At 41.9% G+C, this 17,648-nt stretch overlaps 1 protein-coding gene across 1 annotated transcript; it reads left to right on the top strand.

Moving 5' to 3' along the window:
- The first annotated feature begins 1,343 nt into the window (after positions 1-1,343).
- Positions 1,344-17,150, top strand: LOC137344564 (polymeric immunoglobulin receptor-like). Its single transcript, XM_068007610.1, has 8 exons — positions 1,344-1,428; positions 3,521-3,844; positions 6,442-6,765; positions 9,069-9,386; positions 12,602-12,925; positions 13,713-13,836; positions 14,696-14,786; positions 15,694-17,150. Exons 1-8 carry the CDS (start codon positions 1,392-1,394, stop codon positions 15,739-15,741), a joined length of 1,590 nt encoding a protein of 529 aa, XP_067863711.1. The 5' UTR covers positions 1,344-1,391; the 3' UTR covers positions 15,742-17,150.
- Positions 17,151-17,648: the final 498 nt, after the last annotated feature.

Raw genomic sequence — 17,648 nt, 5'->3', positions numbered from 1 at the left:
ATCACACTGCTTGACTGACAGACAGTACTGGATGATCAAAAATTTTCTCCAACTAAATATTGGGAAGACCAAAGCCATTATCTTTGGTCCCCATCGCAAACTCCGTTCCCTAGCCACCGAATACATCCCTCTCCCTGGTCACTGTCTGGGGCTGAACCAGACCATTCGTAACCTTGGCCCTGAGATGAATTTCGACCACATATCTGCTCCATCACCAAGCCACCTACTTCCACCTCCGTAACATCGCCCGTCTCCACCCCTGCCTCAGCTCATCTGCTGCTGAAACCCTCATCCATGCCTTTGTTACATCTAGACTTGACGATTCCAATGCTCTCCTGGCCGGCTTCCCATCTTCCACACTCCATAAACTTGAGCTCATCCAAAACTCTGCTGCCCGTTTCCTAACTCGCACCAAGTCGCGTTTTCCCATCACCACTCTGCCCGCTGATCAACATTGGCTCCCTTTCCGCGAACGCCTCGATTTTAAAATTCTCATCCTTGTTTTCAAATCCTTCCATGGCCTCGCCCCTCCATTTTTCTGTAACCTCCTCCAGCCCCAAAACACTCCGAGATCTCCGTACTCCTCCAATTCTTGCCTCTTACGCATCCCTGATTTCAATCACTCCATCATTGGCGGCCGTGCCTTCAGCTGCCTAGGCCCCAAGCTGTGGAATTTCCAACATAAACCTCTCCGCCTCTCCATCTCTCGCTTCTCCTTTAAGACGATCCTTAAAACCTACATCTGTCCTAATATCTTCTTTTGCGGCTTGGTGTCAAATTTTGTTCGATGACACTCCTCTGAAGCGCCTTGAGCTTTCTATTATGTTATAGGCACAATCTAAATGCAAGTTGTTGTTGTTGTTGATATGGTGCTGACACTTAACATGTCACTTTACGGGATTTCCGACGATGTGGCCAGACATTCTTCATGCTGTTAATAAGCACAGCATTAACTGTTTTACCTGTGAAACTAGTTTCCATACACAGTACACTGTGGGAAGGAGAGGGGATTGAATCTTCCTGCCAATCTCAACACTTGCCTGAGGTTTTTTTCTCACTTGTGTTCGAGATCTCACCTCACAATTCAGCATAAATACTTTGCTTGGGTCGCCATTCTCCATTCCTGTTAACATTTCAACGTTCCTGTTTTCAAAATGTTTTATTCTTCGATGAAAATTAGTTTAGTTTTGTTTGTTAAATATAACTGACAATATTTCAAGTTCTCAGGGGTAACATTTCATCGCCTGGCATCCTGCGCTTTCACAATCTGGCTTCCTGCTACTTTCTTCCTCATTTAAATTCCTTGAGTCATGAAGATATTTATTTAGATATGAGAACGAAGAGCTGGGTGACTGACGACAAGTGCTGATCTCTTCTTTGTGAATAAAACAATGCAGATTCTGATTCTTCTCATTTGTTGCCTGCCCGGTGAGTGACTGCCAGAGCTGGATATTCAGATAATCAGTGTTAGTTTAAGTCTCGTGTATGGTTTAAACAGGAGAAATGTTTAAATATTTGGAGAAATGTAAAGGCACAAAATACTCAGCAAAAGTACATTTGCATATAGTCTTATATCTCTTTTTGACAGTATTATTTACCAGACAAATATTTATCAATATATACGAAGATGCATTCTTAATTGTGAGTGGAAAATAAAGGTTCCATTTAATTTTTTTAAAAGCTGCAAAAGTAACAAACAAAATGCAAAGGCAACCAGTTTTAATCTGTAAAAAGTGACTTTTATAATATAATCTGATGTCCAATATACACTGAAGACTGCAGTGGTAATAATCCCTCAAATAGAAAATGTCACAAATTTGCAACTGTTTTTGTTATTTAAAGTACAGCCGATGAAATATTGTTTAACGAGGCTCTGTCAGTGACACTGTTTCTCACTGGGAGAGGACGCCCACTGTTTGGTCGATATTACTCTCCCAATAAGTAACCGTTTTCTTCTTCTTCTTTAACTCTAACCAAGTAGATTCAGCCCCATATCATCTTTATGATTTAGTGCTGTAATGGCATTTTTCATTAATACTGCCTCCCCTCCACCATTTTGGACTAATCTATTTTGTAACCAGCAATGTTAAACTCCCAGTCCCACCCGACTCTAAGCCATGAGTCTCTTAATTCTATTACATCAAACCTCCCCATAAATATTTGCGCCTCAACTTCCCAATTTTATGCAGAACACTTTATGAACATTCAACTGAAGCATGCCTCTGTTATGGCAATCTTCCTCTTTTCAATCCTTCCTCTTTCTGATCTGTTCTCTTTCCCTCTTTTATCTAACCTATATCCTTAGCCCTCCGTCCTCTTCCTCGTGCCTCTTCAGCTTATTTTTAACCACCCTCCTGCCATTTGGGAGTAAACTCTTTGCCCACAGCATCAGTTCCTCTCCCAGCAAGGCCATTGGTCTTGGTGCTGTTCAAGTAAACTCCTCCCGTCCTCTACAGGATGCTCCTCTTCCACACCTGGTCCCAAGGTGCCAGGAATATGAACCCTTTTCTTCTGAACCATCGCTCCAGTCAGAAAATTATTTCTCTTATCTTACTATTCTTATACTGATTACCATGTGGCACTGGGAATAATCCTGTGATTAATACCCTCGAGGTCTTGCTCATTGATCTTACAGACAATCTGGAGCACTTTTCCTGCAGATATCAAGTTCATCACAAAGTCTGCCTACTTCCACCCGTCTGCTGCTGAAATCCACATCCATGTCTTTGTTGCCTCCAGATTGAACTATTCCAATGTTCTCCTGGCCTGCCTCCCCTCTTGCACCCACCATAAACATCAACTCATCCAAAATTCTGCTGCCCGTTTCAGGTCCCGCTCATCTATCACCCCTGTCCTTGCTGACCTACATTGGCTCTCGGTCACTCAACATGTCATATCTAAAACTCTCATCCTTTAAATTCCTTCATGACATGGCCCGTCACTATTTGAGTAACCTCCTTCAGCCCGACTCACCACCCCCCCTCACGAACTATCCGTTCCTCTGACTGTGGTCTTTTGTGCATCGATCCCTACCTTTGCCCCACCATTAGTGGGAATGGGTGTGCCTTTGACCACATTGTGAAATTCCCTGTATGAAATCCTCCACCTCTCCTCCTTTAAGGTCCTCTTTAAAACCCACCTCTTTGACCAAGCTGTTACACACCTCTCCTAATATCTCCTGCCTTAGCTCAGTGTCCATTTACTTTTGATTATATCTTAGCTTGTGTTTCTATGTTATCGGTGTTATATAAATGCAAGCTGTTGTTGCTGTTCTTGTTTAACGATAGTGACTACACTTCAAAAGTAATTCACTGGCTGGGAAGTGCTTTAGGACATCGTGAGGATGTGATAAGGCACGAAATTAATGTTCTTTCTTTCATCACAAACTACAAGGAATTCAACTGTATTAATGGACGTAGTGGAGAGATTCTTCTGTACACAGTGGAAGTTCTTATTAAAATGTATCTGTTTGTATTTAGCAGTTACTTCCTGTTCAATTTCTGAAGTGTTGTCTCCTCAGTTTCAGGTGCATTGTGGGCAAAAAAAAATGTCAGAGGTGTTGTGGGAAGAGCGATCACAATAGACTGTCACTATGACAAACATACGTACCGGTCATATGTGAAATATTGGTGTCATGGCTGGACTACTGAATGTTCAGTTTTAGTAAAAACAAGTGAGCAAGATGGACAGCGAGGAAGAATGTCAATCACAGATAACAAGAGAGAAGGAATATTCGTTGTTACTATGAAGGATCTTCGCTCGGGAGATACAGGATGGTACAGCTGTGGTATTGAACAACTTGGCATCGATCCAAGGTTTAACTTACGACTACAAATATCTTACGGTACTTTTCTCAGTGATATACTTTATTATACACGACTAAAATGTCTGTTCAATGTTTCATCGGGGAAGAAAAATACAGCACTGATTTTCCGAGGCTCCGCAGCAGTGCAGAGTCTTCCAGGAAGTGGGCAGAGGTCTGGAAACACGACTCGCGTTGCTCACACGCAATTCGTGGCCTGTCCAACTATCCAACCAAAAAATTCACGTATTATGGGACCAACAGTTACTTTAACGACAGTGTATTACACCAGACCTCACATGGATGCTCAACACATCTTCCTATGTCTGAACTGTATCAAATTTCACACTGTCAGATGTTTACATTCAGGCTAAAACTAATAGAAAGACAATAACAAAAGCAGTAAGAAGCAAATAGTCATTAATGGGATAAATGCCGAGAAAACACCAAAAATGGAATCAATCCACAAGAGCATAACAGATTTTTGTAGGTTTCCTGATATGATGGGAGGCATACAGAATCAACCAGATACTTAGGTCAGCACAATACAGTTCAACTTTACAAGCGAGCTAAACTAAAATTGAAAAGCTAGATCACTCTCTTGATGGTAAAAGAAGCCTCTTTATTCATGTTGTCACGTTGGGCCAGATTTTACTGCCAAAATAGCGGTGAGACTAATGACGCTCACCATTATTTATGCGCAAATGGTGCAGCAAATTCAGGCAGATGCCTGGTTAAACGCAGAAATCCAAAAGTTGCTGTCCAAGTTACGCCGTTCTGCCCTTAGCTTCAGAAAAAGGGCATCTTGCTGTCTGCCGCACCATCGAAATACATTCAACGGCATGAAGTTGCTGTATTTGCACGGTAGATACATACCCGCAAACAATTTGAAACCTAAACGAGCAAGGGCAAGTCGAACTAACGGCAGACGCCATTAGATGCCCTGCAAAGCAAATTATGGCCCATTATCTTCCTCCCAATCAAACCTCCTGATATTAAATACAATCTCCTATATCCTCCACATGACCTGTTGATTTTTCAATGGATCTGGGTGGGTGAGTAGGGAAGTGCTCAGGGACAGGTCGGCAAGCAGTAGCATTTCAAAGAGAGACTGTCCAGTCACCAAGCAAATTTTGTCCTCATCAGTTTCTGAGAACAGGGTGTGGCAGCAACAGCACTGAAGGCCTGACAATTCTCATTGAAAATGTCAATCTGGTCACCTTTGTGCTTTGGCTATTCTCTTGACACAGTGATAAAGGGTTCCTTTTTAGCTGCAGTTAGCTGAAACCAATCACAATTACTCTCCCTGTCTAAATCCACAAAACATTTGCAGAAATCTCCAATTTTTTGCACTCATATTCTGCTGTGTTTCTCGGACTTTCTCCAACTAGCTCATGTTCGAGTGTCAAACAATTAAACAGCATTGGAGGCTGGTAACCTACTACTGAGAGAAATTGTTAGCCCTGATTTTCAAATTGACTCATCCCCAGTATCATTGCTGCTCTCCTGATCTGGAGCCCTGCTATGTTCTGATATTAGACATGGTAGTTCAGGCTGCTCGCAGGATGGAGAGACATGGAGATGTAGATGTGCTGGTGAGGTTCCAAAATGGCAGGGCCTGGCTGAGTTACAGGAAAGCTTATTCTGGTTTTGTCACGGAAGTCAAATGAAAATTGGAAAGCATTTGATTTTTCGATGTTGGTTGCAGAATTCCCATATTAGTGAGTTCTGTTACAAACTGGACCTGGGCCAGGCCATTCCTGGAAATGCATTCAACATTCGACCAAACCCCCACCTGAAAACAATAGGGGTGGAAATTATTTTAGGCTCATTTCTGGGCCCAAAATAAGCGACAGGCTGAAAGCGCGCCCCAAGAAGCCAGAGGCCTGAGGCTCATCTGAAATTGGCCTCATTTTGATAATAGAGGCGAGCTGCTGGCTACTGCCGACATCGGGGATTTAATTTGAGCCTGCTGTCTATTCACCAGCGGCCCTCAGGAACGTCCTGCTTGGACACCGGAGGAAAACGCTGGAGGACCGAGCGCAGTCGCGATTCTTCAGTGATCTCAATGGGTCTCTTTAAGGAACTCTGGTTAGGCCGCTGTAGAGCTGGGTAAACCAGTCAGATCATTCACGGTGTACGCTCCACCTAGTTTCTCAAAAATTTTGCAGAAGTTTCCTAAAACAAGCCCAAGACCCTTGTTTGCATTTTTAATTAATGCAACGCTGCTTTCAGGCGACCATTAGGGACGCCTAAAAACAGAGTCGACCAATATGGCGGCGGGCATGCCCCAATGCAAATCGGGCACAGGACTTCACGCCCAGCAATTGGTATGCGTTGCACCATTTTACGCCCAGAAATGGAACAAAACACATACCAATTTCTAGCACATAGACTGCTCCAACCTGGCAAATTCATGATGGGTTTCATCAAAGCAAAAATGATGAGACGATTATTTCCATCTGGATCAATTATGCTGCTGTTTTAAAAAAAAAGAAACTTTCTCAATTGTTCCTCTTCTTTCAGGTGCTTTTGAAAGTTATTTAATCTCTCTGATCCCATTAAAGATCAGGGATAGTTTGGATCCAATGCAAGAAGCAGAGTCAGTCAGTGTCTGAATGTTTGTTTCTTTCCCACAGAATCTGTGTCTGTTCCTGTACTTCGATTTTTATCACCACCAAATGCCTCATGTTTTGGGGGCTCAGTGTCAGTCTCCTGTGAGTCTGCCCAAGGGTCCCTTCCCATTCGGTACACATGGTATAAAAAGGCCACGTCTGAAGATTTAATGATCTCTGACACCAATCAACTGGATCTATATTGTCCTTCCTTCGCCCAACACCATCATCAATATTACTGTCGAGCCTCAAATAATAATGGAGGAAAATCCAGTGAAATGTTTAAATTGTCAGACTTCAACAGATCAGAGAAAAACTGCAGTTATGTGAATCAAATCAGCAGCATTGGTAAGTGTTACTTTAAACAAACAATATGGTAACTGAATTTTTAAAACTAATGTCTATTCCATCTGTTTGCGAGCCTGTCCCTAATATGTGATATCCACTCCTGGTGTCTGAGGTTTCCCATCACTTCTGCAAGCTCAGAAAAGTGTCCCCAAGAGGTTGGAATTGACCGTTGTCAATATTAGCAGTCAACTGTTTAATGTGTGCATGACGTTCCTTTATCTGACATTTCAACAGAAACATTCTTTTAAACGAGGAATGCCATACAAATCTTAACTGCTGTTCAAGTAAAGTCCTCCCGTTCTCTACAGGATGCTCCTCTTCCAGACCTGATCCCAAACTGCCAGGAATCTGAACCCTTTTCTTAGGAACATAGGAACATAAGTCGGCCATTCAGCCCCTCGTGCCTGCTCCGCCATTTGATAAGATCATGGCTGATCTGTGATCTAGCTCCATATACCTGCCTTTGGCCCATATCCCTTAATACCTTTGGTTGCCAAAAACCTATCTATCGCAGATTTAAATTTAGCAATTGAGCTAGTATCAATTGCCGTCTGCGGAAGAGAGTTCCAAACTTCTACCACCCTTAGTTTGTAGAAATGTTTTCTAATCTCTCTCCTGAAAGATCTGGCTCTAATTTTTAGACTGTGCCCCTACTCCTAGAATCCCCAACCAGCGGAAATAGTTTCTCTCTATCCACCCTATCTGTTCCCCTTAATATCTTATAAACTTCGATCAGATCACCCCTTAACCTTCTAAACTCTAGAGAATACAACCCCAATTTGTGTAATCTCTCCTCGTAACTTAATCCTTGAAGTCCGGGTATCATTCTAGTAAACCTACGCTGCACTCCCTCCAAGGCTAACATGTCCTTCCGAAGGTGCGGTGCCCAGAACTGCTCACAGTACTCCAGGTGCTGTCTAATTAGGGTTTTGTATAGCTGCAGCATAACTTCTGCCCCCTTGTACTCCAGTCCTCTAGATATAAAGGCCAGCATTCCATTAGCCTTATTGATTATTTTCTGCACCTGTTCATGACACTTCAATGATCTATGCACCTGAACCCTTAAGTCCCTTTGGACATCCACTGTTTTAAACTTTTTACCATTTAGAAAGTACCCTGTTCTATCCTTTTTTAATCCAAAGTGGATGACCTCACATTTGTCTACATTGAATTCCATTTGCCACAGTTTTGCCCATTCACCTAATCTATCAATATCGCTTTGTAATTTTATGTTTCCATCTACACTGCTTACAATGCCACCAATCTTTGTGTCATCGGCAAACTTAGATATGAGACTTTCTATGCCTTCATCTAAGTCGTTAATAAATATTGTGAATAATTGAGGCCCCAAACAGATCTCCACTAGTCACATCCTGCCAATGTGAATAATTACCCATTATCCCTACTCTCTGTCGCCTTTCGCTCAGCCAATTTCCTAACCAAGTCCGTACTTTTCCCTCGATCCTATGAGCTTCTAAACCATCTCTCCAGTCACAAAATTACTTCCCTTATCTTACTATTCTTATACTGATTACCATGTGGCACTGGGAATAATCCTGTGATTAATACCCTCGAGGTCTTGCTCATTGATCTTACAGACAATCTGTAGCTCATTTCCTGCAGATATCAAGTTCATTACAAAGTCTGCCTACTTCCACCTCCGTAACATTGCACGCCTCCACCCGTCTGCTGCTGAAACCCACATCCATGTCTTTGTTGCCTCCAGATTGAACTATTCCAATGTTCTCCTGGCCTGCCTCCCCTCTTACACTCACCATAAACATCAACTCATCCAAAATTCTGCTGCCCGTTTCAGGTCCCGCTCATCTGTCACCCCTGTCCTTGCTGACCTACATTGGCTCTCGGTCTCTGAACACTTCCGATTTAAAATTCTCATCCTTATGTTTAAATCCCTTCATGACATGGCCCCTCCCTAGATATATAACCCCCTGCAGCCCTACTCACCCTTCCGAACTCTCTGTTTCTCTGACTGTGGTCTTTTGTGCATTGTCCCCCTACCTTTGCCCCACCATTAGTGGGAATGGGTGTGCCTTCAACCACCTTGGTGCCACATTGTGAAATTCCCTGTATGAAATCCTCCACCTCTCCTCCTTTAAGACCCTCCACAAAAACCCACCTCTTTGACCAAGCTGTTACACACCTCTCCTAATATCTCCTGCCTTAGCTCAGTGTCCATTTATTTTTTATGATGTCTTAGCTTGTTTTTCTATGTTATAGGTGCTCTAGAAATGCAAGCTGTTGTTGCTGTTTTTGTTTCTGAAGTGTTGTCTCTTCACTTTCAGGTGCATTGTGCGCAAAAAAAAATGTAACAGGAGTTGTGGGAAGAGCGATCACAATAGACTGTTACTATGACAAACATATGTACTGGTCATATGTGAAATATTGGTGTCATGGCTGGTCTAGAAGTTGTTCAGTTTTAGTAAAAACAAATGAGCAAGATGGACAGCGAGGAAGAATGTCAATCACAGATAACAAGACAGAAGGAATATTCGTTGTTACTATGAAGGATCTTCACTCGGGAGATAGAGGATGGTACAGCTGTGGTATTGAACAATCTGGCTACGATCCATTGTTTGCTTTACGGCTACAAATATCTTACGGTACTTTTCTCAGTGATATACTTTATTATACACGACTAAAATGTCTGTTCATAGTTTTGTCGAGGAAGAAAAATACAGCACTGATTTTCCGAGGTTCCGCAGCAGTGCAGAGTCTTCCAGGAAGTGGGCAGAGGTCTGGAAATACGACTTGTGTTGCTCACACGCAATTCGTGGCCTGTCCAACTATCCAACCAAAAATTTCACGTATTATGGGACCAACAGTTACTTTAACTACAGTGTATTACACCAGACCTCACATGGATGCTCAACACATCTTCCTGTCTCTGAACTGTATCAAATGTCACACTGTCAGATGTTTACATTCAGGCTAAAACTAATGGACAGACAAGAACAAAAGCAGTAAGAAGCAAGTGTTCATTAATGGGATAAATGGCTAGAAAACACCAAAAATGGAATCAATCCACAAGAGCGTAACAGATTTTTGTATGTTTCCTGATATGATGGGAGGCATACAGAATCAGCGAGCTTCTTATGCCAGCGTAATGGAGTTCAAATTTATAAGCGAGCTAAACTAAAATTGAAAACCTAGAAAACTCCATTGAAGGCAAAAGAAGCCTCTTTATTAATGTTGACACATTGGGCCAGATTTTACTGTCAAATAGCGATGAGACTAATGGCGCTCGCCGTTATTTATGCACAAATGGTGCAGCAACATCAGGCGAGGGGCAGATACGCGGTTAAACTCAAACATCCAAAAGTTGCTGTCCGAGTTGCACCGTTCTGTCATTAGCTTTGCGAAAAGGGCATCTCACTGTGTGCCTCACCATTGAAATACATTGAACAGTGTGAAGTTGCTGTATTTGCACGGTAGATACGAATTAAACACAACAGAGAAAGTTGAGTCAAGTCATTTCAAGTCTAAGTTCCCTTTTAACAATGTGATAAGTGTTAATTACTGCCAAGCAACCTCTCTCACCCACCCAAAATCAAGAGGAGTGTAGAGGATGTAGGAGACTATTTAATATTTGATCCATCAGGAGGTTTGCTTGGGAGGAAGATAATGGGCCATAATTTGCTGTGGCAGAGCATCCAACGGTGTCTGCCGTTGGTTAGACTTGTCCTTGCTCGTTTAGGTTTCAAATTGTTTCTGGGGTAAGTTGCTGATAGTGCGAGCTGATAACGTGGCAGCGAGGGAAACAGGGCATCTGGTACCTGAGTGAACGGAGCAAGCAGATTTTAAAATGTACTTTTCCTTTCTCTCTCTCTCTTAATCCAATCTTTCCTTCCCTCTCTTTATTTCTCTTTCTGTATCTGATTGGACATTGAATTCACCCACTCTCATTTACACTTCTTTCTCAGTCCTTGTGCTGTTTATTTCACAATCCTTCAATCTGACTGGGAGATACACGGTTGCTTGCTCCGTTCACTCAGGTCCCAGGTGCCCTGTTTCCCTCGCTGCGACGTTATCAGCTCACACTATCAGCAACTTACCCCACAAACAATTTGAAACCTAAACGAGCAAGGACAAGTCTAACTAACGCCAGACGTCGTTAGATGCTCTGCCACAGCAAATTATGGCCCATTTACTTCTTCCCAAGCAAACCTCCTGATGGATCGAATATTAAATACAGTCTCCTACGTCCTTTACACGTCCTGTTGATTTTGGGTGGGTGAGTAGAAAAGTGCTCAGGGACAGGCTGGCAAGAATAAGCATTTCAAAGAGAGACTGTCCAGTCACCAAGCAAATTTTGTCCTCATCAGTTTCTGAGAACAGGGTGTGGCAGCAACAGCACTGAAGGCCTGACAATTCTCATTGAAAATGTCAATCTGGTCACCTCTGTGCTTTGGCTACTCCCTTGACATTGAGATAAAGAGTTCCTTTTCAGCTGCGGTTAGATGAAATCAGTCACAATTACTCTCCCTGTCTAAAGCCACAAAACATACACAGAAATCTCCAATTTTTTGCATTCATATTCTGCTGTGGTTTCTCGGACCTTCTCCAACCAGTTCATGTTCGAGTGTCAAACAATTAAACAGCATTGGAGGCTGGTAACCTGCTACAGAGAGAAATTGTTAGCCCTGATTTTCACATTGACTCATCCCCAGTATCATTGCTGCTCTCCTGATCTGGAGCCCTGCTATGTTCTGATATTAGACATGGTAGTTCAGGCTGCTCGCAGGATGGAGAGACATGGAGATGTAGATGTGCTGGTGAGGTTCCAAAATGGCAGGGCCTGGTTGAGTTGCAGGAAAGCTTATTCTCGTTTTGTCACGGAAGTCAAATGAAAATTGGAAAGCATTTGATTTTTTGATGTTTGTTGCAGAATTCCCATATGAGGGAGTTCTGGTACGAACTGGACCTGGGCCAGGCCATTTCTGGAAATGCATTCAACATTCAACCAAACCACCTGAAAACAATAGGGTTGGAAATTATTTTAGGCTCATTTCTGGGCCCAAAATAAGCGACAGGCTGAAAGCGCGCCCCAAGAAGCCAGAGGCCTAAGGGTCATCTGAAATTGGCCTCATTTCGATAATAGAGGCGAGCTGCTGGCTACTGCCGACATTGGGGATCAAATTTGAGGCTGCTGTCTATTCACCAGCGGCCCTCAGGAACGTCCTGCTTGGACACCGGAGGAAAACGCTGGAGGACCGAGCGCAGTCGCGATTCTTCAGTGATCTCCACGGGTCTCTTCAAGGAATTCTGGTTAGGCCGCTGTAGAACTGGGTAAACCAGTCAGATCATTCGGTGTATGCTCTGCCTAGTTTCTGACAAATTTTGCAGAAGCTTGCTAAAACAAGCCCAGGACCGTTCTTTGCATATTTAAATTAAAGCAACGCTGCTTTCAGGCGACCACTAGGGACGCCTAAAAATAGTGTCGACCAATAGGGCAGTGGGCATGCCCCAATGCAAATCAGGCACAGGACTTCACGCCCAGCAATTGGTATACGTTGCACCATTTTACGCCCGGAATTGGAACAAAACACATCCCAATTTCTAGCACATAGACTGCTCCAACCTGGCAAATTCATGATGGTTTTCATCAAAGCAAAAATGATGGGAAGATTATTTCCATCTGGATCAATTATGCTGCTTTTTTTCAAAAAAAGCAAAAACTTTCTCAATTGTTCCTCTTCTTTCAGGTGCTTTTGAAAGTTATTTAATCTCTCTCATCCCATTAAAGATCAGGGATAGTTTGGATCCAGTGCAAGAAGCAGAGTCAGTCAGTGTCTGAATGTTTGTTTCTTTCCCACAGAATCTGTGTCTGTTCCTGTACTTCGATTTTTATCACCAGCAAATGCCTCATGTTTTGGGGGCTCAGTGTCAGTCTCCTGTGAGTCTGTCCAAGGGTCCCTTCCCATTTGGTACACATGGTATAAAAAGGCCACGTCTGAAGATTTAACCATCTCTGACACTGATAAACTGGATCTACAATGTTCTTCCTTCACCCAAGATCATCATCAATATTACTGCAGAGCCTCAAATAATAATGGAGGAAAATCCAGTGAAATGGTTGACGTGTCACTCTTGAACAGATCAGAGAAAAACTGCAGTTATGTGGCTCGAATCAGCAGCATTGGTAAGTGTTACTTTAAACAAACAATATGGGAACTGAATTTTTAAAACTAATATCTATTGCATCTGTTTGCGAGCCTGTCCCTGATTTGCGATATCCACTCCTGGTGGCTGAGGTTTCCCATCACTTGGCAAGCTCAGGAAACCGACCCCAAGAGGCTAGAATTGACCGTTGTCAATATTAGCAGGCGACTGTTTAATGTGTGCGTTTGACATTCCTTTATCTGCTATTTTGAATGAAACATTCTTTTAAACGAGGAACGCCTTACGAATTTTAACTGCTTGTCTACTAATATCGACAACAGTAATTATTGGTCCAATATTTCCCGATGTGCTCAATGCACTGCTGATGTTCCTATTCCACTGAGGACATCGCTCCAGGGCAGCATCGTGGTTGCTAGGCGCCCAGGAATACACTTTCCGGTGGTGGCAGAGATCATTCCCTGGCTCTAACTTTCCTTTACGTTTGCGTGGGGCAAAAAAGGGAATATCTGGTTTGGAGTCCCACCAACCCGATACCTTTAACTGTCCCAATAGTAATTCTGTACTGCAAACACTTGGATATGGGGAAATAACTGATATATCAATAAAATTGGGCCGCTGCCAGGTGTTAGCAGCATCTCTCCTTGCTACCAGAGAGGGGAAATTGCACAGAAATGAAAGCATCCAAATCCAATATACCAACCAGGATTTTACTCCAAGCACTGAGGTTCCATTTAAGAGTAGTGTTCTCATGGTTGACTACAAGTGAGAATCTGATGAATCTAAACTTTATTCCCTTGCCTCAATAGGACCTGTATATACTTGTGAAGAATTTTCAACAGTATCACCAAAAACCACATGTTCCACAAGTAAAAATATCAATTCCACTGATAATCAAACCACATCTTCAGGATCCACATCTGCCAGTAAAAGGTACAATGTTCTCATTGCTTGTGTTTTGATTGGCACTGTTTGCATCTGAGAAAATAAATGTTCTTTAAGAAATTTGGCACAAGGGTTCACAAATATTTACTGTTCCAGACTATAACTGATCATAATGGAAATGGTGGCTGGATTTACATCATGCTGTTGTGTTAGCTTCCGAACAAAGGTGCTATTTTTGTCGGTGGAAAATAAGAATAAGAAATAAGCACCTCCATTTTGCCACCCCTCAGGTGGTGCTGTTTGCATTATTCACCATGATGACTTCACCCCAAACCTCGTCTCATGGCGTGAGATGAGTTGTACTTGCCAAACCCCAGCAATGCTGGTTTTGCCTTCCACTATTCTGGAGTGGCATTTGCATTCTCCGTCATTTTCACCTTTTCAGTTTACCCATGTTATACACTGTTTCCAAACTGAGAGAACGGGAAGGTTGACTGTTTCCAGCTGCTCAGCAATTGCCTGAAAGAAGGTGCAGATGAGCAGTTGTAGGTTGATGTTATTGTGATCATCCCTGAGGAGACATATTACCACTGCTACATGGCCCCAGGCAGAGGGTCAGTCACTTTTATAAAGTTCTCAATTATAAAATTGTGCCTTGCCTTTATAGCTACACATTGTGGACATGTTCATGAACTTTGCTTCATTTGGCCTTTATCTAATGATCACAAAGTTGACTTTCCTCCATAAGTCAAACACTAGTTTAGTTTCCCAGCTAAAGTCCCTTGGTTCTGCTGCTTTACATTGATACAAAATACTAAGATTACAGTGTAAACAGGAGATAAATGTTTAAAACACAAAGCAGTCCCGTTTCTTGTGAATGATTTTGTATTTCTCCCCTTTTGCTCAGTTACATTGTGTGGAGTGTGCTACGCTGGGTGCTCTTTGCTCTCCTGGTGATTTGTACTGTTTCAGTCACAACGTGTACGAGAAAAACTAAGGTAGGGATTAAGGACTGTATGAAACACTCCAAAAATTCTTTCAAAAATATTTGTCACAGATATAATAAAGAAAGAACCTGCGTTTATATAGACTCTTTTATATCCTCAAGACGTCCCAATCTCTTTGCATCCAATGAATTACTTTTGAAGTGTTATTGTTGTTATGGAGACAAAAGTGGCAGACAATTTGCACACAGAAAGGTCCCAAACACAGCAGATGAGATAGATAAATGACTGGATAATCTGTTTTGGCCAGAATATTGGGTGAACTCCTTTGCTCTTCTTCAAATAGTGTCATGGAATCTTTTCTGTCCACCTGAACAAACAGATGGGGCCCTCCATTAACGTTTCATCTGACAATAGAGCACTCCCTCAGCACAGTGCTGAAGTGCCAGCCTAGATTATGTGCTGAAGTCCCTGGACTGGGACTTGAACCCACAACCTTTTGACATCTGAAATGAGAGTGCTACCACTGAGCCAAGCTGTACTAATACAGTCAAGAAAAGATTCCATTCTGATTTGTTTATCCAGTCGAGCACCAGGGTGCTCAGACACAGACCTAATTCTATTGTTGCTGGGAACCTCAACTGGACTATCTAAAATATATTTAATAAAGTCAACCGTTTTCTGATGTCAACTGTCCACCGTCACGGTTGCAGAAAAACCCATGTTGAATGTGAGAAAATGGTGTTCCAGCAAAAGGGGCACAACTGACACCTTTTCCCAGCACACGTGCAATGGTGATGGGGGAGGGAGGAGTGTGATCTCAACACAGCTCCAGTCTATCGCAGGCCTTTCCTCAACTTGTTAACAGTTTCAGATAGAATTCTGTTCAGAACTGACATGTAAAATAACGCAAACTTCTCAATATCAATGAATCTGATGCATTAAATATTTTCACTTTCAGCTCCTCAACGAATCAGATCACCACAGGTCGGCCAACGTGGCAAGATGAAGATTTCCTGATTGCATCTACCTTGATGGAATTTTGTGTCCTGATCAAATATTCATTGTTCATCCAGCTTTCCCTTTTCACCAAATGTACATAAAAAATGGAATTGGTCATTAAATGAACTTGACTATTAAATTAGTGGAGAAAAAAATCAAAACTAAAATGATGGCTGCGTGCTTCGAATTGGTGGCTATTTTTCTATCTATCTACATCGTGTTAAAAATTTATGTCTGTGGCCACTTTCTGTCTGCACAACCTGATTTCCTGTTGATACATTTTTGTCACACTTTTTGTGTCAATTTTTCAGATTATATATTCCTCTGTCTGCATTTGTAAAGGATTTGCCGAAGTGTAGTCATATGATGCAGTGTAGTTATAGTGTAGCTAATTTCATAGAATGCAAAAGGACAATTCAGTCAGCTGTACAAATGGAATATTTCTCTAAAGCATCGAGCATTTCGGCTCAGTCATTTTTCTTCAAATAATTTTGAGGAAGAAGAGGATAAATTTCAAAAGCTTTATTGGGTAAAATTAATATTGAGTGTGTTTTATAAAAAAAGGAGCGGTTGATTTTAACCAAGTGGGTCGGTTGTTAAAAACCTACCCGTTCAGGTCCCGACCTATTCGTGCCATTGCAGATTTGAACCTGCAAGATTCTGCATGTGGATGAGTTGCCTAACTAAACAGGCGGGGGGCCTCATTAATTTGTGTTAATCAGATTGTCCTGAAATCTGCTAATGTTATACTGCTACTGATTTCTCTTCATATTGTAGTAATAGTAACCTTTAGCCTGTTGAGTGAGGAAGTGTAAGTCAACTTAGATGCAGTAACCACTGAACTGTTGAATTAAGACTGACCTTAAAGCAATGGTCAGTTTAGACAATCAACCTAATTAAAAACATTCCAGTGCTTACTCCAGAGAACTTTAATCAGTTGCTGCGGAAGGAAGCATCTGCGAACACATCATCGTTTTTAGAAGCAAGAGATTGGTATGGCATGGTCCAGATTTAAAATTAGTAGTTTCACTTGATAGAATAGCAACAAGAGTGAAGCTTTGATAAGATAAAAAGGTTGGGGAATTGTACCAATCTATGGAAAAATAACTGGATAAAAGCTAAAATTATTGATAAGGAACAAAGGAAGCAGATCATTAATATTCACCTTATATGGACTTGTATTTGGTAATACTGTAACGTGTGGACTGTCTCGTAGAGGGGGTAAGAAAAAGGTGTAAAAAGTAGGTGTTGGAACAGATACTCGGGACTCGATTATGATCTGCAACCAACATACTGAGGTTGGAATTGTAACGCGTTTGAGTCCACCGACTTAACTCGTAAGGTTTTTGTCGTAAGTACTGCTGTTAAGTGTATGTTTAAATGCAGGTGTAGACTTAATAAATCTGTGACATCTGACATTCAATGTTATGAAAACTATTGATTTGAGGAATAAATTATAAGTGAGAACACTCACCTTTACCGCTCCTCTAACTGTCTCATTACATCAATGGGACAAGATTGCATTTTAACTGGGAAAAGGAAGGGTTAAGGGGAGAGAAGAAGAAACAGAACAACAGGTCTGAATGGAGGTGTACATGACAAGACATTTACTTAGCTGGGCACTGACAAAAATAATGCAGACACTTAAAATAAATTTACAGCATTTCTTCAGAATTCTCTCATCATTTTTCAGTTTCCAAAAACTTATTATCGATCAGGAGAAGATTCAAAAATTCACTACTTCCTCCATGCATTTCATGCCTGTGATGATTCAGGCACACGCTGCCAATGAACTGAAACATGACCTTATGGTAAAGTAATCTGGGATGAGGGCTACAGGGTCAACAGTGAAACTTTTACCCATCAGGTACACAAAGAAATAAGACAGATTTCCAGTGTAAATTCGAGGTGAAA

This window comes from Heptranchias perlo, chromosome 27 (genome assembly GCF_035084215.1).
Source record: "Heptranchias perlo isolate sHepPer1 chromosome 27, sHepPer1.hap1, whole genome shotgun sequence".
Classification (NCBI taxonomy): Eukaryota; Metazoa; Chordata; class Chondrichthyes; order Hexanchiformes; family Hexanchidae; genus Heptranchias; species Heptranchias perlo.
The sequence above is the reverse complement of the archived record's forward strand: the minus strand, read 5'-3'. Positions and strand labels throughout refer to the sequence as shown.